The sequence below is a fragment of the Macaca nemestrina genome, chromosome 15, assembly GCF_043159975.1.
Source record: "Macaca nemestrina isolate mMacNem1 chromosome 15, mMacNem.hap1, whole genome shotgun sequence".
Classification (NCBI taxonomy): Eukaryota; Metazoa; Chordata; class Mammalia; order Primates; family Cercopithecidae; genus Macaca; species Macaca nemestrina.
In genome coordinates, this window is record NC_092139.1 from 20,573,358 (window position 1) to 20,598,656 (window position 25,299).

General features: G+C 45.3%; 1 protein-coding gene across 7 annotated transcripts in view; it reads right to left on the minus strand.

The window, feature by feature from the left end:
* Nucleotides 1–25,299, minus strand: part of LOC105496395 (ganglioside induced differentiation associated protein 1 like 1) — a 63,758-nt gene that overhangs the window by 32,407 nt on the left and 6,052 nt on the right. For all 7 annotated transcript variants that reach the window (XM_071079256.1, XM_071079257.1, XM_071079254.1 and 4 more), the window contains one exon: nucleotides 23,882–24,159. In XM_071079256.1, the coding sequence (XP_070935357.1) occupies nucleotides 23,882–23,884 (3 nt within the window). In that variant the 5' untranslated portion in view covers nucleotides 23,885–24,159. The remainder of the gene's footprint in view (nucleotides 1–23,881; nucleotides 24,160–25,299) is intronic.

The following is a 25,299-nucleotide window of genomic DNA, read 5'->3' on the forward strand; positions in this document are numbered from 1 at the left end:
TTATCTTCTAACTTTTCCCCTGAAGGGCCTCGAAGGGTAGAGGGAACAGACTATGATCTATTTAACAGACACTTACATAGCACTTACTGTATGCCCAGGCACTGTTCTAAGAGCTTTACAACTATCAGCCCATTTAGCTCTCACAATAGTCCTATTAGCTTCATTTTACAGAGAAGGAAACTGAGGCACAGAGAGGCTAAGTGACCTTGCCCAAGGTCATCGAGCTGGTAGGTGTTGAGGCTGATGTGAACATAGGCAGTCTGGCTCCAGAGTCTGTGCTCCTAGCCATAAGGTCATGATAATATGGTAAGAATATAAACAATGGCACAGCAACCATTTATCAACCTGAGCCCCTTACATGCATCATCTCATTTCATCTGCACAATCATCATTTTTCACAGATGAGAAAGGCGAGGCTCAGAAATGTCAAGTCATTGGTTCCAGGTCGCATCTTCTACCAAGGCATAACCAGGTGAGCCCAAAGAAAGCCCATAATGCCTTTGCTGTCACAAAGTCTGCCCTAAACATTCATAAGAACTTCAGAAAAGTTCCTTAATACACCTATACTTCCATTACTATAAATACTGTGTTTTAATTTATTTACCATTGAGGAAATACAGAAGCAGACCCTGGGACAACAGATGGAAATAGATGTACTAGGAAGATAAGCTCAGTCCTCCCTCTTACCCCCGACCACCCACCCCCATCCATCATGCTGCTAAGGACTCCTGGGTACCTCATCCCCCAGGCTGTAAGCCGTACTCAAAAGGAACCAGTGAACCTCCTACCAGGTAACAGATGTTCTGTGGCCCCTGGGTTTCCCTTTTGCCTTGGCTGCCACAAAACCTATAGCTACATTTTCTATCAAGTCTCAGTTGCTACATTAGCCTCCCTCGTTCAGCATACATTTTTTGTCACTCTTTTGTGAAATTTTTGTTGTTGTTCACTGTTCGATTTTGCAAAAAAGGGCATGGTATATCTTGAAGGAAAATTCAATCCTGTATGCTCCCAGGGTCACAATCTTGCAGGTTTAACAAGTGCCATAGGCGATTCTCATGAGATGCAAGGTTGGTGATATGGTTTGCATCTGTGTCTCCACCAAATTTCATGTTGAAATGTAGTCCCCAGTGCGGGAGGTGGGGCCTTGTAGGAGGTGATTGGATCATGGGGGTGTACCCCTCTTGGCTTGGTGCTGTCCTTGCAATAGTCAGTGAGTTCTTGTGAGATCTGATTGTCTAAAAGTGTGTGGTCGGGAACAGGTTAAGAAAGCAAAATAAAAAAATAAGTATGTGGCACATCTTCCCCTACTCTGTCTTGCTTCCTCTCTCACCATATGATATGCCAACTTCCCCTTTGCCTTCAGCCATGATTGGAAGCTTTCTGAGGCCTCACCAGAAGCCAAGCAGGTGCTGGTGCCATGCTTCCTGTATAGCCTGCAGAACCATGAGCCAATTACACCTCTTTTCTTTATAAATTACCCAGTCTCAGGTATTTCTTTATCTCAATGTGAGAATGGTCTAACACAGTTGGGAAACACTGAGATAGAGGAAAGATCCCTGGATTGGAGGCAGTAAGATAGGGCTCCTGGTTGGGTGACTTCTCACAGGTCACTTACCCTCTCTGAGATTCGACTCGTCATCTGTGAAGTAGAGATGATGATAACTGCACGAGGCAGAGATGGATCACTGTCACCCAGTGTTCTCAGTCCATAGGACACAGTAGTTGTTGGAAGGTGGCTGCCACTCACCAGGGACTACTCCACTTTGCATTGAGGTGGGGCAACCACATGACTGAGTTGTGGCCAATGAATGTGGGCAGAAGTGAGGAATGCTGCTGCCCATAAAACCCCCATGATCCTCCACTCTCTCTTCCCATCTGCCTATTGAATATCAATGCCTGGAGGAACTTGAAAGCCCCAAGGGAAAGTTGATAAAACTCCTTGTTCCTCCCCACACCTGCTGCCAAATGGACTTTATATGAGTGAAAATAAAATTCTATTGTGTGAAGTCACTGAGGTTTGTATCTGTTATAGCAACAAGTGCTGTGTTACTGAACATACTGCCTCCAGCAGTGTGGCAAAAGTTAAATACGCTAATGCAGAAGTTGCAAACTGACAATGTGTTGGCTTGGACCCACCCTGCAGATATGTTCTCTTATGCCTACCCCAGTGTTATTTTATTGACAAATTTTAAAATGAGCAATTTCACGCAAACATCTGGATTTCCAGGTTCATGAAAACCCAGAATAGCTGGCACCTGGGTTTGCATGCCAGCAGTTGGACCAGGAGCGGCCATCCTGTTGGGTGGAAATTTGATGGTATGGAAAATCTGGCCCCTATCAATGTCTTGAAACTGGTGGCATTCAGGGAGCCTGACTCACAGCAGTCATGCTCAGATACGTGTTCATTCCCTCAACTAATATTAATTGTGGACCCACTGTGTGCCAGGTGTGTTGCTAGGCACCAGAGATATAGCAATAAGACAGACAGACAGACAGACAGACAGACATTGGCCTGCTCTTTGGCTTGTTCACTTAGCAAGACATCTTGGAAAGAGTTTCCTATCAGCACAACAGGTCTACCCTATACTTTGTAGGACTCTGTACTATATGGATAGATCACAAAAAATTTACTTAACTTCTACTGATGGACATATATGTTGTTTCTAATCTTTTATAATAAAGATAAAGCTGCAGTGAATATCCTTATTTATATATATTTGCCCATATTTCTATATAATCTGTTTGCTAAATTCCTAGAAGCAATTGAAGGGCATGGCTTTGCCAAACATCACTTCAAAGAGGTTATACTACAGTGCCCATTTCCCTCACCCTTGCCAACGCAGCCTATTTTAAAACTGTTTCTTTGTGAATCTATGGGTAGAAAATGGTATGTCTTTAGTTTGCTTTTTTTTTTTCTTATTATTACAAAACAATTTCAAACATGTGAAAGTAGCTCAATGAACATCCATATATCTATCACCTAGGTATAAGCATTGGGAAAAATTTGCCATATTTGTTTAATTAGGGAGTGAAGTATTTTGAAATAAATTATAGGCATCATGATATTTCTCCAACTAAATATATCGGTATTCGATACTTATAAAGTATCAAATAATTTGTATCTAACATAGGTCATTTTCTTACATAAAATGCAATTTTCATATTAAGAAATTAACAATATGAAGGCCAGGTATGGTGGCTCACGCCTGTAATCCTAGCACATTGGGAGGCCGAGGCAGGCATATCACTTGAGTCCAGGAGTTTAAGGCCACCCTGGGTGACATGGTAAGGCCCCATCTCTACAAAAAATACAAAAATTAGCCAGGCATGGTGTCATGTGCCTGTTGTCCCAGCTACTTAGGAGGTTGAGGCGGGGGGAATCGCTTGAGCCTGGGAGGTGGAGATTGCAGTGAGCTGAGATTATGCCACTGCACTCCAGCCTGGGCCACAGAGTGAGACCCTGTCTCAAAAAATATATTTATATTCAAATCTCTCCAGTTTTGCCAGAAATGTCTTTACAGGTGGTTTCAACCAGGATCCAATCAAGGACCACGTAATGGATTTTGTTCCTGCAGTCTTAAGTCTATTTTAATCTAATATGGTCCTCACTCTATTTTTTTTTTTTTTTTGACCCCCAATGGCAGTGACTCATGAAGAGACTGGGACAGTTGTCTTGGACAGTGTTCCTCTCTGGGATCTGTCACGTTGCTTCACTGTGGTGTCCTTTAACTTCCTGTACTCTCTCCTATATTTCCCAAAAACTAGTATTTACATCCAATGGATGGATTAGATTTAGATGGAACATTTTGGGGTAAGAAAGTAATTATATTTCACGAGTGGTGCTATGTGCTCCATTTCACCTCACTTCATGTCTAACTGTCCCACTGCTAATAATGCCAAGCCTGATCATGGGCTTCAGGCGGTGACCACACCTCTCTAGGTAAATGTCCACTTCTCCTCTTCTGACCAGCTCCTTGTGGGTGTCCAGTTCCTCATTCATTGATGGTCTGTGACTGAATCAGTTACTATCATTAGAAAATGCTGATTTTCTAATTTTGTCCTTTTGTTGCCATTTGTCAGCTGGCATTCTTTATGTGAATTTCATTAATTATGAGGGAAATTCACCATACCTTCAACTGTTTAAAAACCAGGCCGGGTGTGGTGGCTCACACCTGTAATTCCAGCACTTCTGGAGGCTGAGGTGGGTGGATTGCTCCAGTCCAGGAGTTCAAGACCAGCCTGGGAAACATGGCAAAACCCCATCTCTAGTAAAAATACAAAATATTAGCTGGGTGTTGTGCCACACACCTGTAGTCCCAGCTACTTGGGAGGCTTTGCAGTGAGATGGGAGGATTGCAGTGAGCTGAGATTGCGCTGCTGCATTCCAACTTGGGCAACTGGAGTGAGACCCTGTCTCAAAACAAACAAACAAACAAACAAAAGCCAACTTAACTTCTTTCCTGGTGAATCATCTGTGTTTTTGTGGGGACCTGGACAATGATAGGACTGTGTGATAAGTGCTGTGACTGCGATGGGAAGGGGGTGTGGTAGAGCCAGAAAGGGACGTCTGGATCCCCTGTCTGAGCACTGGTGATGCCAGGGAAGGCTTTTCAGAGGCAATGGCTCTCAGTATGGGTTCCTGCCAAGCAGACCCTAAGACACGTACTCAAGGGCACATAATTAACTTTCGAGAAAAAAGACATCCTGGGAGGCAAGTGGGGCAGACAGGAAAGACAGCCAAGGAAGGTGTATTGCCAAGCAATTTACTACTGTGGGTGACCAGGGCTTAATCCCAAAGGGAAATTCTGAGAGCCACACGAAGGCCCTCAGCATTACCCTGCCCAAGGAGGGAAAGAACTGGGGTATTTACACAGAAAGTCCTGTCAGTCGTTGTTTGAGGGCTGCTTCTTGAGAGAAGTTTTAATTCCCTGGCACTTCAGGCCTGCCCTGCAGTTGGCAGAGTGGTTCCCAGTGGCCACAGAAAGCCCTCCGGCAATAAACATGAGTGTTTCGAGCTAGGGGTCAGCTGATGTGCACTGAGTGGGAAGAGTGGGGCGTCCAGGCAGGCATCATCAGCGTTTGCTCAGGGACTTGAAGCAGAGGCTTGTGGGATGAGGGGGCATAGCCAGCTGGGGAGAAGGAGGTGGAAAGGATGCATGCTCCAGGTAGAGACACAGGCCCAGAGGTGGGACAGGGGCAGAGTGCTTGACAGGCTGATGCTCACTCATCTGCTGGAGGCAGAGTGGAGACATGAGGTTGAGTGGTACTGCTAGGCCACTTAGGCCACCTGTAGGAGTCATCACATTGTGCCAAGGGCACTGGGAAGTCCCTGAAGAGTAGTTTTTTTCTTTTTTTGGGTGGGGGATGGAGTCTCGCTCTGTCGCCCAGAATGGAGTGCAATGGTGCCATCTCGGTTCACTGCAACCTCTACCTCCTGGGTTCAAGCAATTCTCCTGCCTTAGCCTCCTGAATAGCTGGGAATACAGGCGTGCTCCACCATGCCTGGCTAATTTTATATTTTCAGTAGAGATGGGGTTTCACCATGTTGGCCAGGCTGGTCTTGAACTCCTGACCTCAGGTGATCTGCCTGCCTCGGCCTCCCAAAATGCTGGGATTACAGGTGTGAGCCACCATGGCCGGCCCCCTAGAGAGTTTTAAGTGGTGAAATTATTGTCCAGTTTGGGTGTCAGAAATCTGAAAAGTACGTATTCCTCACAGGGTGGGACTACTCCTCCCCTCCTTCTGTGACACCTAGAAATGGACTCAGCCAAGTGGTTGCCACTGAATGTGAACTCAGGGCACAATGAGATGGGACACCTGGGGAACATCTCACCCAGACCTATACTGGCAAACTGTATAATAAAAATGTCTGATAACACATATGATCATATGTTATCATGACATAATAACAGCCAGGAGGATGTTCCATGTGCTCAATACCTCGCTAAGCACCCCACTGCCATTATCTCATTGAGGTTGATACTGTTATCACCTTGATGTGAGGATGGATGGTTCAGTTGGCCCATTCTGGGATTCCCCAGCCAGTGTCTCTCCTCCTTGAACATGGCTAGGACACACGGCTGACTTCTGGCTCTCTGGGGCCGCCTTTCCAAGTTTTTTTTACTGACTCTCTGTCTCCTGTCTTTTTCCAGGCAGGTTTAATACAAAGATCTCAGGGGTGTTTAGTGACTCACAGTCAATCCTCCAGTGGTGCCTCATCTCACACAGAGGAGGGCCAAAGTCCTAATGACTTAAGGTGCTACCCCATCTGGCCCCGTCTGGTCCCCATCACACCTCCCCATCTCCTTTCGCCCTCCCTTGCCCGCTGCCCCAGCCCATCGGCCTCCCGACTCTTCCCTGGAGGCAGTGGGTGCCACTCCACACTTTGCCCAGGGTCTCTTCACTTGCTGTTCCCACTGCCTGCCATGCTCTTTTTTTTTTTTTTTTTCCCCAAGCTGTCTCCCTCAGCACCTTCATATCTCTGCTCATGTAAATGCCAGCTTAGAATTAGCTAAACCTGGCCGGGTGTGGTGGCTCAAGCCTATAATCCCAGCACTTTGGGAGGCTGAGACAGGTGGATCACGAGGTCAGGAGATCGAGACCATCCTGGCTAACACGGTGAAACCCCGTCTCTACTAAAAAATACAAAAAACTAGCCGGGCGAGGTGGCGGGCGCCTGTAGTCCCAGCTACTTGGGAGGCTGAGGCAGGAGAATGGCATGAACCCAGGAGGCGGAGCTTGCAGTGAGCTGAGATCTGGCCACTGCACTCCAGCCTGGGCGACAGAGCCAGACTCCGTCTCAAAAAAAAAAACAAAAACAAAAACAAAAAACAAGAATTAGCTAAACCTTTCTTGACTGCCCATGTAAAAGAGGTAGCTACTCTGACCCAGCACTCCTTTACATGACTTAATTTTTCTCCATAGCACTTACCAACAGGGGGTCTGCCACGCAGGGTTTTTCTGTTTGTTTTTTGTTTGTTTGTTTGTTTTGTTTTGAGACGGAGTTTCACTCTTGTCACCCAGGCTGGAGCGCAATGGCTCGATCTCGGCTCACTGCAACCTCCGCCTCCCAGGATCAAACCATTCTCCTGCCTCAGCCTCCCAAGTAGCTGGGATTACAGGTGTGCGCCACCTTGCCTGGCTTATTTTGTATTTTTAGTAGAGACGGGGTTTCTCCGTGTTGCTCAGGCTGGTCGCAAACTCCTGACCTCAAGTGATCCACCGCCTCGGTCTCGCAAAGTGCTGGGATTACAAATGTGAGCCACTGCACCTGGCCTGCCGTGCAGTTATTATCTATCTCTCTGATAGGGATATAAGCTCCATAAGGGTAAGGATGTGGTAATGTTCACTGCTGCCTTCAGCTCCTGGCCCAGAGCCTGACACAGAGTAGGTGCCCAGTATTAAATAAACAAGTCAATCAATGAATGACCCCTGGCCTGCCCCGGAGATGACCTCTGGTCAGCCTGATGGAAGTTTGCCGTGACCCTAAAGTCTCCGTTCCACACTTTTAGGCAATCTCTCAATTCTCTTTTTCAGAACACTAATCGCATTCACTGGGTATCATTTTAATTCGAGAGGTGACATTATTTCCAAGGTCTTGAAGGGCACTGCTGCTCCCCATCATTTTCCCTTCCACCCCAAAACACTTTAAATCCTGCTTGGACTTAAAGAGTAGGGGAAGGGCTGACAGATTTGATACACAAAGCTTAACAAATTTTGTACCATGAAAATTATAAAATAAAGTTAAAAGAAAAGCAATAGACTGGGAGAAATATTCACAATTTACATAAAAACATGTATTCATCCATTTCCATATTGCTATGAAGAAATACCTGAGACTGGATAATTTATAAAGAAAAAGAGATTTAATGACTGAAGAGGCCTCACAATCATGGTGAAGGTGAAACAGGAGCAAGGACATGTCTTACATGTACTCTCTTGGCAGCAGGCAAGATGAGTGTGTGCAGGGGAACTGCCCTTTATAAAACCATCAGATCTCATGAGCCTTATTCATTATCATGAGAACAGCACATGAAAACCCACCCCCATGATTCAATTACCTCCCACCAGGTCCCTCCCACAACATGTGGGGATTATGGGAGCTATAATTCAAGATGAGAGTTGGGTGAGGACACAGCCAAACCATATCAAGACATAATATTCGTCATACATAAAGAGTTCCTGCAAATCAATAAGTAGTAGTTAAAATTAGAAACAAGCAATTCATACTAAAATCTGCAGTGGACACTGTAGTTGTCTGTCCAACATCCATTCTACACACATCTACCTCCCCTCACCCCACCCCTTCATGTTGCAGCCAAGGGACTAGGGTGGGGCTTACCTTGACTTCTGCCCCAGTGGTCAAAGCCAATCAGGTTAATCTCATCCTCCCTTGTTCCAGTGATTGTTTCTAATACGTGAGCCAGTCAGCCCAGAGCATTTTGCTGGTGGTCCAGGGGTGGTCCTGTTAGTGCAAAGCTCAGGTTTTTGTGCAGTGCTTGTGGGATGTGTCTGCTCTTTTTTTTTTCTTTTTCTTTTTCTTTCTTTCTTTTATTTTTTGAGACAGTCTCACTCTGTTGCCCAGGCTGGAGTGCAGAGGTGTGATCTTGGCTCACTGCAACCTCCACCTCCTGGGTTCAAGAGTTACTCCTGCCTCAGTCTCTAAGTGTCTGGGATTACAGGCATGTGCCACCACACCTGGCTAACTTTTGTATTTTTAGTAGAGACGGGGTTATACCATGTTAGCCAGGCTGGTTTTGAACTCCTGACCTCAGGTGATCTGCCCACCTTGGCCTCCCAATGTGCTGGGACTACAGGCATGAACCACTGCACCCAGTCATGGGATGTGGCTGCTCTTTTTGCTAAACTTTGGCCAGGAAGCCTGTAGCCTCCACTGCTCCTGGCAGCCATTCTTGAGGGGAGCCAGGCTTGAATGAAGCTGACACCAAATGACAGGGTACTGAGCTGGAAGCAAATGACCTCTGGGTGAAATAACTGAGTTGCTGTCTTAAGCAACCCTGCAGCTCCAGCCCACTAAACTTGCCAGTTATGAAAGCCAATAATTTGCTAACTGCAATTTTAAAGTCCAAAGTTATAAAATCAAAAGTTTTCTCTCTCTATCCCCACTGCAAGTTACAAGTTTAAGACAAACTCATTTAGTGGCAACATCTGCACTGAACTGATATGAGACTATGATTTTTATTTATCTTTCTCTAAAGAAACATTAATGTATTTGATTATGAGGTGCTGCCCCGGCCCCCACTGGGAATTTCATTAATATTTAGTATAGTACTACATTACCTTTCTAAAATCCCACAAAAGCCAAATTCAAAAATTCATTTCAGATAAGAGATTGTGGATTTGCCTAGCCTTTCAGGAAGAAAATTTGGTGAAATTTAACGAAAATCTGTCAAATGTACTTACCTTTTAGGAATTTATCCTATAGAAACTATTGGCTAGGTATACAAGGTTGTACAAATTTATAATAATCATAATAACAGCTACGAGGGTTTTCCATGTGCCAGACAGTGCGCTAAGCACTTTATGGACATTATCTTGAGAAAGATATTGTTATTATCCTGATAATATACATCGGGAAACTGAGACTCATCTGGATATGAATGGTAGTAGCCTAAAGTCAAGAGCTAATGAACACTAAGTCCATAGAAAATGAATTTTGAAGTGTCCAGACAATAGGGGATTTGACTTAAAAATTAGAGTATATCTATAACACAGTTGGATGAATTGATTGATTGAGAGGGTCTCACTCTGTTACCCAGGCTGGAGTGCAGTGATGCAATCATGGCTCACTACAGCCTCCACTTCCACAAGCTCAGGTGATCCTCCCACTTCAGCCTCCTGAGTAGCTGGGACAACAGGCTTGTGCCACGATACCCAGCTAACTTTTGTACTTTTTGTAGATATGGGGTTTCACCATGTTGCCCAGGCTGGTCTTGAACTCCTGAGTTCAAGCAATCTGCCCATCTAGGCCTCCCAAATTATTGGGATTATAGGTGTGAGTCATCATACTGCACCATGGAATAATTCATATCCACTAAATATAAGGAAGGATTTCATGATATGTTTAAATTTTAAGAACAGGTATTGATTATATAAGGTGTTTTAAAAATTCTATTTAGCTTAGGTTATTATAACCTTTAAAATGTAAAGAGGAAAAAAGCAGGTTACCAAAAAAGTATGTACAATTCAATTTTTTAAGACATATAAATAAAAGTTTAATAGTAGTCATGTGGTTATATTGAGATGGGTAGAGACAAGGGTAAGAAGAGATCATGAGTGGGGTTTTTTTTTTGTTGTTTATTTTTCTTTCTTTCTTTCTTTTTTGAGATGGAGTCTTACTCTTGTCACCCAGGCTGGAGTACAGTGGCACAATCTCGGCTCACTGTAACCTCCACCTCCTGGGTTCAAGCAATTCTCCTGCCTCAGCCTCCCAAGTAGCTAGGATTACAAGTACATGTCACTACACCTGGCTAATTTTTGTATTTTTAGTAGAGACAGGGTTTCACCATGTTGGCCAGGCTGGTCTCAAACTCCTAACCTCAAATGACCCACCCTCTTTGGCCTCCCAAAGTGCTGGGATTACAGGCATGAGCCACTGCACCTGGCCTGTTATTTATTTTTCTTAATTGGAGTTTCTGGTTTTCCTTCTGTTATGGACTTAATTGGGCATCCCAAAATTGATATGATGAAGTAACCCCTAATGTGGTTATATATGAAAATAGAGCCTTTGAGGACATAATAAAGGTTAGATTAGGTCATAAGGGCGAAGCCCCAATTCAACAAGACTCTTTTCCTTCTAAGAGGAAGAGACATAGGAGTGCTCACAGAAGAAAGGCCCTGTAAGGACACAATGAGAAGGTTGCTGTCTGCAAGTCAGCAAGGGGGGCCTCAACAGAAACCAACCCTGCTGGTACCTTAATCTTGGATTTGCAGCTTCCACAACTGTGAGAAAATGAGTTTCTGATTTTTTTTTTTCTGTCTACTTCTTTCATTTAGTTTCTGATGTGTAAGCCACCTCGGGTGTGATATTTTGTTATGGCAGCCCAAGCTGACTAATATACCTATTGTAGACATGCATTATTCCATCGTTTTTAAAAATTTTTTAAATCTAAGTTGTTCAGAAAAAAAAAAAAAAAAGATACTGCTTGATTTCCCTGTGCCAGTCCTGGTCCTCACACTGCAGGAAAAGGGAAGGGACTTCACATTGTCTGAATGTCCTTCTGAGCTAGACCTGTTACCAAAATCTCATGGAAAGGGCATTAATGTCCACATTTGACAGATGGAAACAGTGACTCAGTAAACAATAAATGCTGGCCAGGGCTGTGGCTCACACCTGTAATCCCAGCACTTTGGGAGGCCGGGGCAGGCGAATCACCAGAAGTCAGGAAGTTGAGGCCAGCCTGACCAACATGGTGAAACCCTGTCTCTACTGAAAATACAAAAATTAGCTGGGCATGGTTGTGGGTGCCTGTAATCCCAGTTACTTGGGAGGCCGAGGCAGAAGAATTGCTTGAACCCAGGAGGTGGAGGTTGCAGTGAGCCTAGATTGCGCCATTGCACTCCAGCCTGGGTGACAAGAACGAAACTCCATCTCAAAAAAAAGAAAGAAAGAAAGAAAGAAAGAAAGAGAAAGAAAGAAGGAAAACAAGAAATGCCTGGCCCCCAATCCCCAGCTAGGAAGCAGGCATAGCTGGCGTTGGGACCCAGGGCTATCTGACCCCCAAATCCAGTTGAGCTTGTCCCATCTCTTACCTCTGCCTCCATATAGTGGATGCTGAAATGGCCACAGATATGGGTAGGGTTGGGGTGGGGAACATCTTTCAGCCTGTAAGGAGCACCCAGAATATTTTTGCTTCCAAATTCTGGGCAAGAATGGCTTTCCTGAGAGTAAGAAGTCACTTGAATTTTGCTGTGACAAATCTTAACAGCTAACGCATCACTTCTACATCTATTGCATCAGGGTTTATAGCAGGACGAGCCACAGACAAAATTTCTCAGACACCAGATTAAAGAAGGAAGAGGTTTTTTTTTTCCGGCCGGGAGCGACGGCAGACTCGCGTCTTAAGAGCCGAGCTCCCTGAAGAAGAAATACATGACCTTTTTAAAGGCTTACAACTTTAAGGGATCCATGTAAAAGGGTCGTGATAAATCAAGCAAGCATGGAAAACGTGACGAGGGGCTACATGCATCAGCTAACAGAACAAAAAGTTTTACAATGCTTTCTCATACAATGTCTGGAATTTATAGATAACACTAGTAGTTTTGGTCAGGGGTTAATATTATTATTATTATTTTAACCACCAGGGCCAGGTGGTGGTGCCAAGGTCATCTAGCTATTTATTTATTTATTTTACTTCTGTTTCTTTCCAACTTTTTGCTTTCTCCCCCTTCTCCTGTCTTATAAACTAGGGAAAAGGGGAGATGGGGAAAAGCTGGGAAGGACAACAGGAGAAGTGGTGGTCTCATTCTATAGGTTCACTGACTTGAGAAGCTGCAGGCATGGGAGAAGTGCCATGAATGAGGCAAGCCAGGCGTAAAGCAATGCTGTGTGGTGGAGACTGTGGCAAACTGGAGAGCACAAGTTCTTCTCAACACGACAGTCGCTCCTCATCCAGCCACTGGAATGCAAACCCAGGTACCAGTGATTCTGGGTTTTCACGAACCTGGAAATCCAGATGTTTGTGTGAATTTGCTCATTTAAAAATTTACTGATAAATTCGGTTGGGTGCAGTGGCTCCCGCCTGTAATCCCAGCACTCTGGGAGACCAAGGCGGTGGATCACCTGAGGTCAGGAGTTCGAGACAAGCCTGGCCAATATGGCGAAGCCCCGTCTCTAAATACAAAATTAGCTGGGCATGGTGCTGTGCAGCTGTAATACCAGCTACTTGGGAGGCTGAGGCAGGAGAATTGCTTGAACCTGGGAGGCAGAGGTTGCAGTGAACCAAGATGGCGCCACTGCACTCCAGCCTGAGTGACAGAGCGAGACTCCATCTCAAAAAAAATAAAAATAAAAATTTATTGATAAATTTATATAAAAAAGAACACTGGGGCAGGCATAACAGAACATGTCTACAGGGTGGATCCAAGTCCATACATTGTCAGTTTGCAACCTCTGCATCAGAGCATTTAATTTTTGCCACACTCCCAGAGGCGGTATGTTTGGTAACATAGCGATCCTTACTGTAACAGATACAAGTCTCAGTAGCTAAACACATGGAAGTTTACTTTTCACTAATATAAAGTCCAGTTGGCAGCAGTGTGGGGAGGAACAAAGAGTTCTATCAACCTTCCCTTGGGGCTTTCACGTTCCCCCCAGGCATTGATATCCGATGGGCAGATGGGAAGAGAGAGTGGAGGATCATGGGGGTTTTATGGGCAGCAGCATTCCTCACTTCTGCCCACGTTCATTGGCCACAACTCAGTCATGTGGTTGCCCCACCTCAGTGCAAAGTGGAGCTGGGAAATGCAGTCCCTGGTGAGTGGCAGCCTCTTTCCAACACCTACTGCGTCCTATGGACTGAGAACACAGGTGTCTGGGGGCAGAGATGGATCTCTGCCTCATGCAGTTACTATCATCATCTCTATTTTACAGATGAAGAGATGAATCTCAGAGAGGGTAAGTGACCTGTGAGAAGTCACACAGCCAGGAGCCCTGTCTTACTGACTCCAATCCAGGGATCTTTCCTCCATCTGTGTTTCTCAACCTTGCATCTCGTGAGAATCACCTATGGCACTTGTTAAACATACAGGTTCCTGGTCCTTACCCCAGACTTTGAATCTGAATGTTCAGCAGAAGAATGTAGTAATCCTAGACCGTTCTTATATTAGACTCTACACTGGTGGCTGAACCTCAGCAGCATCTGGGTAGCTTTCTGAAACAATAATCTCTTGGCCCTGACACCTAGTAATTCTGATTTAGTTGGTCTGGGGCAGGAGCCCTGACATGGACATTTTATAAAGCTCCCAAGTGATCCTGAGAACCACTGCTTCTGCTCCAAACCAAACTGGGCTGGCATCAGTCTCACCCAGTAGAGATTTCAAGCTAAAGCAGTGAAAGAGAAGGTGGCGGGGAGCGGAGGGGTGTCAGTCAGTGATTTTTTACCCTGTGTGCACTTTAGAACTAACTAAGGTCTTTATTTATAAAGTAGCAATGCCAGGAACCCAGCCCTAGAGATTCTGATTTAATTGGTTTATAGTACAGCGTGGGAACCCACATTTATTTATTTATTTATTATTTATTTTTAAGATGGAGTCTCACTCTGTTGCCAAGACTGGAGTGCAGTGGCATGATCTCAGCTCACTGCAACCTCTGCCTCTCGGGTTTAAGTGGTTCTCCTGCCTCAGCCTCCCTGAGTAGCTGGGATTACAGGTGCCTGCCACAACAACTGGTTAATTTTTGTATTTTTAGTAGAGATAGGGTTTCACCATGTTAGCCAGGCTGGTCTCAGACTCTTGACCCTCAAGTGATCTGCCCGTCTTGGCCTCCCAAAGTGCTGGGATTACAGGTATGAGCCTGTAATAAAATAAATAAATAAATAAATAATATGGAATATAAATAAAATATAAATATAAATAAAAATATAAACATAAATAAAAATAAATAGGTGCCCGGCCTATTTATCAAATAAATTTATAAAAATTAATTTATAAAAATAAATATAAATAAATAAAACATAAATAAATAAAAACTGTAAATATAAATAAATAAATAGGCTGAGGCAGGAGAATTGCTTGAACAGGGGAGGCAGAGGTTGCAGGGAGCCAAGATTTCACCACTGCACTCCAGCCTAGGTGACAGAGTGAGACTACGTTTCCCTAAAACAAATGAAAAAGAACCACATATCTGGAAGGCTTCCACCAGGACGCCATGGCCTCTGAGTGGGTGGCATCATGGGTGTTCTTTAGGAGTTACTTTTTGCTTGGCTGTATCTCTTTTTTTTTCTCTTCCTGTTCTGAGCATTGCTTACTTTTGAATAAGAGACAGGAGCTGGACTTACTCTAAACTCTACTTTAAATCTCTAGTTCATTTTAGCCAGCCTTCTCTAATTGGCAGTGTTTTAAAGAAAACTTCAGATTGAAAAAGGGTGAATGCTTTTAATAAACAGTTAATGAAGAAGCTGAAACCCAAGAGGTCCAGTGATTTATCTGCCCAGGGCGGGCGGCAGGGCAGGCTGAGAACTCAGATCCGTCTCCTTACGTCCTCTCCGCCCCTCCCGCTTACTGCCATCTCTCCAAGTCAGCAATGCCTAGGTGTCTCAGGCATTCATGGCCTCGCAGCTTGGACACTCCGTGCCCGACATGACTGGTGTGGATTCTAGGGAGTGGAGACTTAGACCACGCAGCCTTCATATAAGCCTTTGCTTTACTGGAAAACCACACTGGGCTGCAGATCAAACACACAGAACTGCTGGCAGAAGTCCTGTGCCCAGCACCAGGACCAGGAGCTGTCTGCCCACTCTGAACGTCGGCTATTGGAGGAGCCCACTCCACATGATTCACAAGGGCTGCAGGCAAGTCTACGCCACTTCTACCACGAGGGACATTTTCTTGGGAATATCCAAGTGTTATCAACAAGTTCCCCAGGACACTTCCTCCAGGCTGACTCTGGCTCGCTCTGCACCAAGTGGAAGGAGCGCGGCACTGCTCCGGGAGTCCTTGCCCTGCCGGGGAGCGGGTGGGGACTGGGAGTGGGTAAGACTGGGCTCCACTCCATTTCCACTCTGACGGGATGTGGTGGAGATGAGGAGGGAATGTGACCCCCACCAGAGCCTATGCCAGCAGCTCCAGCTCTGCAACAGCACCAGGGGGCTTGGCTCAGCTCTGACAGCCCTGGAAGTTCACTGGGCAAACAGATCTCAGATTTCAAAGCTGGGAAATGAACGTGAGCATGAAATGTGCCCCTGGGCAGATGAGTCCATGGAGTATGTGCTGGGTTTCCCAGGGTCAGCCGCAAGGTACATTTTGTTTTGGAGGTCTGCTCAGTGGTAAGGAGTCTCTCTGGGCCAAGATGATTCTTGGAGACAGACCCTGGGCCTGGGTGTCCACCAGGTGAAAATGGTTTGGAAGAGCAATAGAGGAATTCTGAAGGCCAGAGGATGGGAGACTGGAACCTGAAGCACGATGGATTCTCAAGGCCCACACTGAGGACTTCTTTCTATACCTTATCAGGGAAAAACAAGCAGGCACATACACAATTGTCTTAGGAACACACTGCAAAGTCAGTCAACAGTTAATGGTCCAAGAGGTATAGATCTTTAAAAAAACAAAAAAACAAACAAAAAAAAACCTTAATGGCGTCAAGTGCAGTGACTCATGGCTGTAATCCCAGGTCAGGGGTTCGAGACCAGCCTGGCCAACATGGTGAAACCCCGTCTCTACTAAAAATACAAAAATTAGCCAGGCATTGTGGCGGATGCCTGTAGTCCCAGCTACTCGGGAGGCTGAGGCAGGAGAGTTGCTTGAACCTGGGAGGTGGAGGTTGCAGTGAACCGAGATCACGCCACTGCACTCCAGCATGAGCAACAGAGTGATACGCCACCTCAAAAATAAATAAATAAATAAAAGATCCTTAATGGCTTTTCAAAAGAATTATAGAAATCATACATGTTCATTATATCAAATTCGAGTAATATATAAAGAAAGAAAGAAAAGATTTCTCTATTATCCTGAAGAGGTACAGAATAAATTGTCATTTTGCAAACTACCAGATTGGCAAGACTGAAAAGAATGACACTGTCAACCATTGGCAATCTTGGTGGAGGCCAGGGTTTGTCATCCTTGGAACTACTGACATAATTCTTTGTTGTGGGGGACTCTCCTGTTTATTGTAAGGTGTCAAGCAGCATCCCTGGCTTCTGTCCACTAGATATCAGTAGCATCTCTGTCACCATCCCCCAAGTTGTGACAGCCAAAAATATCTCCAGGCATTGCCAAATGTCCCCTCAGGGGCAGAACCTCAGAGGAAGAAGCATCTCTGGCTGAGAACCACCGTAGGCCAATGGGTGCCCCAAACACCACTGGTGGGAGTGGAATCCAGGAATTCTGCCTGTCCATCAGATATTACAATCTGTGTTACCAGCAACTTCACTTTAAAATACATTTACAAGAGTACAAACTTGTTTGACAAGCATTTTAATGCAGCACAATTGGTAGTATTTTAAACATTGGTAATAACCAGGCCAGGTGTGGTGGCTCATGCCTGTAATCCCAGCACTCTGGGAGGCTGAAGCAGGTGGATCACCTGAAGTCAGGAGTTTGAGACCAGCCTGGCCAATATGTTGAAAACCCATCTCTACTAAAAATACAAAAATTAGCCAGATATGGTGGCGCACGCCTTAATCTCAGCTACTCGGGAGGCTGAGGCAGGAGAATCACTTGAACCCGGGAGGTAGAAGTTGCAGTGAGCCGAGATCGCACCACTGTATTCCAGCCTGAGTGACAGTGAGACTCTGTCTCAAAATAAATAAATAAATAAAATAATAAAAATTGGTAATAACCCAAATCAATACATTAAATATATATACCTGTAAAATGCCCAGATAGTGAGAAGAGTTTCTATGTCTTTTTTTTTTTTTTTTTCTTCTGAGATGGAGTTTCGCTCTTGTTGCCCAGGCTGGAGTGCAATGGCAAGATCTCGGCTCACTGCAAACTCCGCCTCCCGGGTTCAAGCGATTCTCCTGCCTCAGCCTCCTGAATAGTTAGGATTACAGGCGTGCGCCACCATGCCCGGCTAATTTTTGTATTTTTAGTAGAGACAGGATTTCACCATGTTGGCCAGGCTGGTGTTGAACTCCTGACCTCAGGTGATCCACCCGCCTCAGCCTCCCAGAGTGCTGGGATTACAGGCGTGAGACCGTGCCTGGCCATGTCTTTCTAGAATAGAAAAGTAGCTCTGATATAGCAAGGTCTTAAAATTATGAGGGGGATAAGTCGAGATGCAGTATAGAGGACATTTTTATAAAATTTAAAGAACAAACTGTATGAACAAGTGCACGTGTACATGTACTGAAAAAGTATACACAGAGAAATATGCATGGGTTTAGTTTATGTAAAGCCTGGAACCAGGTGTACTAAACCACAAACAGTGGCTGTCTCTCTGCAGAGGAGAATGGAAGGGCATGGTGGAGCACGTGACAATTTTCATTTCTACTTTAAGTATTTCAGCACCATCCCGATACTGGATATATTATACTCAAAGGAAAAGAAATCATTCTACCACAAAGACACACGCACCCATATGTTCATTGCAGTGCTATTCACAATAGCATAGACATGGAATCAACCCAGGTGTGGATCAACAGTGGATTGGATAAAGACAATATGGTACATATATACCATGGAATATTAGGCAGCCATATAAAAGAATGCAATCCTGTCTTTTGTAGCAACGTGGATGCAGCTGGAGGCCATTATCCTAAGTGGATTAACATAGAAACAGAAAACAAAATCATGCATCACGTTTTTTTTTTTGTTGTTGTTGTTGTTGTTGTTGTTGTTTTGAGACAGAGTCTTGCTCTGCTGCCCAGGCTGGAGTGCAGTAGTGCAATCTCAGCTCACTGCAACCTCCACCTCCCTGGTTCAAGTGATTCTCCTGCCTCAGTCTTCCAAGTAGCTAGGACTACAGGTGCCCACCACCACGCCTGGCTAATTTTTTGTGTTCTTAGTAGAGACAGGGTTTCACTGTCTTAGTCAGGATGGTCTTGATCTCTTGACCTCGTGATCCACCCACCTCGGACCCCCAAAGTGCTGGGCATGTTGTTACTTCTAAGTGGGAGCTAAACATTGAGTACACAGGGTCATAAAAACGGGAACAGCAGACACTGGGGAATACAAGAATGGAGAGGGACGGAAGTAAGGGCTGAAAAATACTACTTATTGGGGACTATGCTCACCACTGGGATGACTAATTCATTCGTACTCCAAACCTCAGCAGCCCACAATATACCTATGTAACAAACTTGCACATGTACCCCAATCCTAAAATAAAGGTTAAAAAAGAAAAAAAAATTCAGCAACACTTGTTTCATCTTACAAGGGCATTGTAAAATAATAAAGATAAAAGTTAAGAGATAGGGAAAGAAAAAAAAGGGAAAAAGAAAAGAACCCTCATTGGAGTCCTGTTCTGCCCAACCCTGGAGTTACTAAGTAAGCCCAACTCAAGGGGTCGCTTGAGCTCCAGACTTTAAAGCCCCCAAGGCAGCAGCATCTACCCCACCTTATCAGATCCTCAAAGCAATTCTAAGTTGGTAGACTGGGATAGTTATTTCCATTCTGCAAATGGGGAAACTGAGACTCAGAAAGTACAGTGACTTGCCCAAGGGCCCACAAGAAGTGGTGGCCCTGGAGGGATGAGAAGGAACATGTTCCCCAGCTCTCTAGAGTCTCAGGCCGCTGTTCCTTCTGCTGCAACTCCTCAAGTAACAGGAACAGGTGCAACAATGGGCCTTTACAATCAAGGGCCAAACACGCAACCCTGTTCAAGCTTGCACCTCAACTCCTTCAATTCCTCGTCAGCTTTTATTCCTTCAAAGCTGGTATTCATCTTTCTAAAGTAATTTTCATCCTTCTGGCTCTTTTCTGAAGGCAGCACGCTTTAGAAAGAGCAGGGCTTGAGATCTGTCACTCACGAGCTCAAATGGCTTCGCCTCTCTGGGCCTCATCTGCAAAATGGAGATAAACTTATGTAACTCCCAGAATCATTCTGAGGATCAAAGTAGTCATGTGTGAATGCATTTTGTAAAATACAGAGCACTGGGGAATACTGATTTTACTTTAACAAAATAAAACTCTAGCCCTCTTTCTGGGAGGTCAGGATACTAGTAGTAGGGTAACTTAAAGGGTGAGTATACTGAACGGGAATCTGAAGTTGAAACAGACACAAGTATTGGCAGTATCAGTTGGGAAGGTCACACACAGATTTCAGATAATGGGCCAGTCCAGCTAAGCTTGTACCTGAGTCAGATCTCTTTAAAATCTATTACTGGGCTTTGGGACTGTGCTGTCACCCGGGAGGGAGGCCACATGCTAAACACCTTAAAGCAGGGGCAACAGAGAAACAGAAAAACCAACGTATTGGCCAAGCACAGTGGCTCACACCTGTAATCCCAACACTTTGGGAGGCCGAGGCGGGTGGATCACTTGAGGTCAGGAGTTTGATACCAGCCTGGCCAACACGGTGAAACCCTGTCTCTACAAAAAGTACAAAAAAGATTAGCTGGACATGGTTGTGTGAGCCTGTAATCCCAGCTACTCGGGGGGCTGAGGCAGGAGACTTGCTTGAACCCAGGAGATGGAGGTTGTAGTGAGCCAAGATGGTGCCACTGCACTCCAGCCTGGGCAACACAGCAAGACTCCATCTCAAAAAAAAAAAAATTTCCAGCACTGAAATTATATTTCCACCACTGAAATTATATTTCCACCCGCAGGAAAACAGAGCAGGCAGGAAACAGGTAAATATGTCCACCCAGGGCTTATGGGACTGCTAGCTAATTTAAGAACATTGTAACAGGCAGCATAGCTGGAAGCACCTTGGGCATGGGACCTACCCCCACCATCCCAGGGACACGTAGTAAAACCTGCCTTGTAAATAAATAGCAACAAAGGTGAACTTTAAAAAAAGCTCGCCTGGCTGCCTGAAAGGGTGTGGTGAGGACAGCCCTAATATACACACTGCTGAGAGTAAACGGTTGAGAGCTTTCCTTTGAAGCAATTATCAGTGTGTTGCTGGAGACTTTAAACGTTTATACCTTCTCACCCAGGAGTTCCAGGTGTAAAATTCTACTCTAAGAAATAATCAGACAAGGATTTTTGGTTTAGAGTTTTTTATTACAACAAACACCCACACACACCCCTAATTGTCTAGAAACAGGTGAATGGTTAACTACAGAGTAAGTTATAAATATATTTAAATGATGGACTATTATACAGTCATTCAAATAATGTTTTGAGGAATATATTGTGACATAAAAATGCTCATAATAGTAAATGGAAGGAAAGCAGGATATAACCCGTATGCCCAGTGTATGGGGCTGTTCATGCACTGATATAAATAAATGCCTGAGTCTGTGTCTTTATAAAGAAAACAGGTTTAATTTGTTCTTGGTTCTGCAAGCTGTACAGGAAGTGGGGTGCTGGCATCTGCTTCTGGTGAGGCCATAGGGAATTTACAGCCATGGTGGAAGGCAAAGGGGAGCCCGTGTGTCACATGGCAAGAGCAGGAACAAGAGAGGGGGGAGGTGCCGCACACCTTTAAACAACCAGATCTCCTGTTAGTTCACTCATCACCACGGGGATGGCGCCCAGCCAAGCATGAGGAATATGCCGCCATGATCCAAACGCCTCCCACCAGGCCCCACCTCCAACACTGGAGATTACAGTCCCACATGAGATTTGGAGGGGACGGACATCCAAGCCAGCTCACACAGTGTACCAGCAGTTAAAATGCACACACTTAAAATACTAATGATAATAGTAGCAGTGGCTAATGTTGTTGGATGCTGTATTAGTCTGTTCTGTGATGCTATAAAGGAATATCTGAAACTGGGTAATGTAGACAGAAAAGAAGTTTGCTTGGACCACAGTTCTGCATGGCACCAGCATCTGCTTGGCTTCTAGTGAGGTTCTCAGGCTGCTTCCACTCATGGCGGGACGCGAAGCGTAGCTGGCCTGCGCAGATAACACAGCCAGAGAGGGAAGCAAGAGAGAGGAGGTGGGAGGTACCAGACTCTTTCTAACAACTGGGCCTGGGGTGAACCCATTACCATGGGAGGGCACCACACCATTCCTGAGGGATCCACCCCCAAGACCCAAACATCTCCCATCAGGCCCCACCTCCAACAATGGGGGTCACATTTTGACCTGAGATTTGGAGGGGACAAATATCTAAGCCATTATCAGATGCTGTGAGCCAGGCAGTGTTCTACCACATTGGTCATTCCATTCTCTCCTAGCCCTCTAAGGGAAGCCTATGATTACTATCATCATCCCCATTTTTCCGAGGAGTAAACTGGGCGCAGAGGCTTGGGCAGTGTGTCCAAGGCCACACAGAGGGGTGGGTGTGTGAGGCAGGGCTTCTCAGAGTAAGTGTGGCTCCTAGGCACTCTGCAACACCATGACCAAATGCTGCCAAGGGACATCCTCAAGAGGGGGCCAAGTCGAGTCCTTCTGAGGCAAAGGCCAAGCCCCTCAACTGAGTATCCCAAAGACAAGACCGCCTCCAGCTTGCAACCAGAAAGACCTGGGCTCAAATCCGGCATAGATCCTTCTGACCTGTGTGAAAGCAGCAAGCCACGTTCCTCTCTGAGCCTCAGTTTCTTCATCTGTAAAATGGGGATAAATAATACTGTCTGCCTCCCAGGGCTAACCAGGGGATAAAAAAGATAAGGTGCCTGAGTCCTTATATTTTCTAAATTTTCTACAGAGGTATATTTTTCTTTTGTTAAAACTACTTTTAATTTAAAAAATAATATATTAACACATTAAAATATTTCCAAAGTTTGGGGGGGTATTAACCCAGAAGCCAGACGGATGGGAGGAGGTGAATTACATTCGATTTGATTCAATTAAATTGGAAGGCACTGGGGAAAGGCCAGGAGACCAGGCTTAGAGGGAAAGATAACCTGCTCAATTAGAAACACATCATGTTTCACCAGGTGTCAGAGGGACATCCACGTAGGCGACTGACTAGGAGGACAGTGGACACAGAGGCATGGTGTCGAGGAGACACACAGGCTGCAGATATGAATGCGGTATCAGCAGCAGGCAGACGTGACCTGGAGCTATGGAAGACATTGACTGTTTCTGCCTGCCCTTTCCCTCCACCCCTTTTATGGGTGACAGCAGCCCACTTTTCCCTTTGGAGAAGTACCCCACCCCTCTCCACACAGTCTTGGTGAGACAATCAAAGTGTCCTGCCACCCAAGCAGTGGGCACATCTGCCAAGACAGGTGTAAAGGAGGATATTTCTTGAGATAAAACCAATGCACTTCTGTTGTGGCTAATTCCTAATTCCTAGTTAGCCTGCAGCTCCCTCCAGCCAGTCAGTCAATGGAAGCCGTTGCCTGGCTCTGTTTTAAATTAGATTTTCTTGAGTCCACGGCATGAGACATGAGTGTTAAAATGTGACTTCGTTGAGGCAGAAAAAGTTTTCTTAACTTCCAAAATCTTCCTTTTACAGAGCAAGAAGACAACTTGGAGATTAAATTATTACATATATGTACAAATGTCATCTACAGGGTAGATTCTTAGACTTGTAATTTCGGTAGATATTGCCCAAATCAACAGGGCTGTCAATTTCACAGTCCCACTGGTAATGTACTAAAGGGTCTGCTATTTATTCTCCCGACTCCCCCACCTCCAGCCCCATCCACAGGGCATGCTGTCAAGCTTTGGGATTTCTGCCAATCTGACAGGTTAAAAATGGTATCTCCGCATACTTTCAATAAGCACTTCTCTTTGAAGATTGAGACTGAGCACCTTTTCATACGTTTAAGGGCTATTTGTATTTCTTTTGCTGTGAACCATCTGTTCATGTCCTGTGCTCACTTTCTCTATTCGGCGGCTGCTGCAGAAGTCCTTAACCAGTCGTTTGTGGCTTTCACAGAGGAAGGGAGGAAGGGCTGTCTTGTGACTCAGATAAGGTTAAGAATTGTAGGGAAAAGAACAGCTCACCCTAACCTGACACCTATTTTGTGGTATACATAGAGATGTTTATTTTAAGTTTTAAAAACTTTAATTGAAGTTTAGTTATACACACAAAAAAATGTACATACACTACATTACAGCACACACTCCTATAACCAACCTCAGATGAAGGAACATTACCTGCACCCCAGAAGCCCCTCTCAACACTCCCAATCCTTACCATGTGGAGATTCTTCTGCAGTGTTATTTCTTGATTCTATTCTAAAGGCAAGCGATCCACAAATCCAGGGTCTTCCACAGTTTTGAAGCCACAGTGAACGGCTTTACCACCGGTAAGGGAAGAGGCCCTGTGGTCCTAGGGCTCCCTCTGCTGGTGATCAGCAGTTACCTGGAGCTCTGAGGATTGACTGGAGTCTTGGAAATCAAATCCATGCAGAATGGGAATCGGCACACTGGCGCATGGCTGAGGTATCACAGACTCCTCCTTCACTCTCCATCCTGTTAACATTTCGGGAAAGCAACTATCAAAACAATAGACCACAGTAGCTTGGGGGCTATGAAGAGAATGACAAGAGAGAGCAGCGAATGCCCGCTTCCCAAACCTTGCCTATTCCCCACCCACAACAACAGGAGGCTGTTGTGAAAGGTCCTGCTGCTCAAATCAACTGTCAAAGGCATCGACAGTCCCCAGTCATGTTTCTAGAAATCTAGTAGACAACTGGAATTATTTGCTAAGATGACTGACTGACTGATGGACTCCCTGGCTCCTGTGCTAGGTACAGAGATACAAAATGCAGCTCCTATTCAGGTGGACTGCATGCGAAGTCCCGTGGGACAATGGCGTCAGGCCATTTAACCCACACAGGGGAGCAGGGGTTGAGGGAGGGAAAGTCAACGTAATAGGTTCTTCTTGCCCTCCAGAAATTTAGAATCTAGCAGGAGATACAAGAAATGTTTGGATAAAGGGCTGAAAATAAGTTCAGGAGGGACCTGAAGAAGCTCCAGGTGAAATGTTACTGTGGTCCTAGAAACAGGGAGGGGACCTGAGCTGACAAAGTCGACGGGCGGTAGACAGAGGAGCTGGAGGCTCTTCCGTTGTAGGGAGGGGCAAAAAACAGATGCCCAGAGAAGCCAACAGGCCCACAGTGGACTCTCATGGTAGAAGAAAGTGGGGAGGATCACCACCACTGAGGCAGGTCCTTAGGGTTGTGGGTCCAGGAACCCCATTTTTGTCAGGGTACCCAGAGCCAAACAAATTCAGGGGGATGGACTGTCTGTTGACTGAAGATCTGTAAGCCAGGTGCAGCATATTCATTTGCAGAAGGGACTATGTCCTTCCCACAAGTGGAATGCTTGTTTGCCTTCTAGGGCTCCCTTGTTTCTTTCCTCCGATTATTTCCCACCCTCTCCTTAAGGGTCCTGTCCTTTCCTGTGGCTTCAATGGCCACCTGTATGCAAACTCCACAGTCTTTATTTCCAGTCCCCATTTCCCATGTGAGCTTCAGAACCATATATCTTCCTGCCTGCTGGACACCTCCACGTGGCTGCCCCACGGATCTCTCAGGCTCACTGTGTCCAAACTGAGCTAATTTAGAGAAATATCAGCACAGAGAGGCAGTGACAACACAGACTCTACCA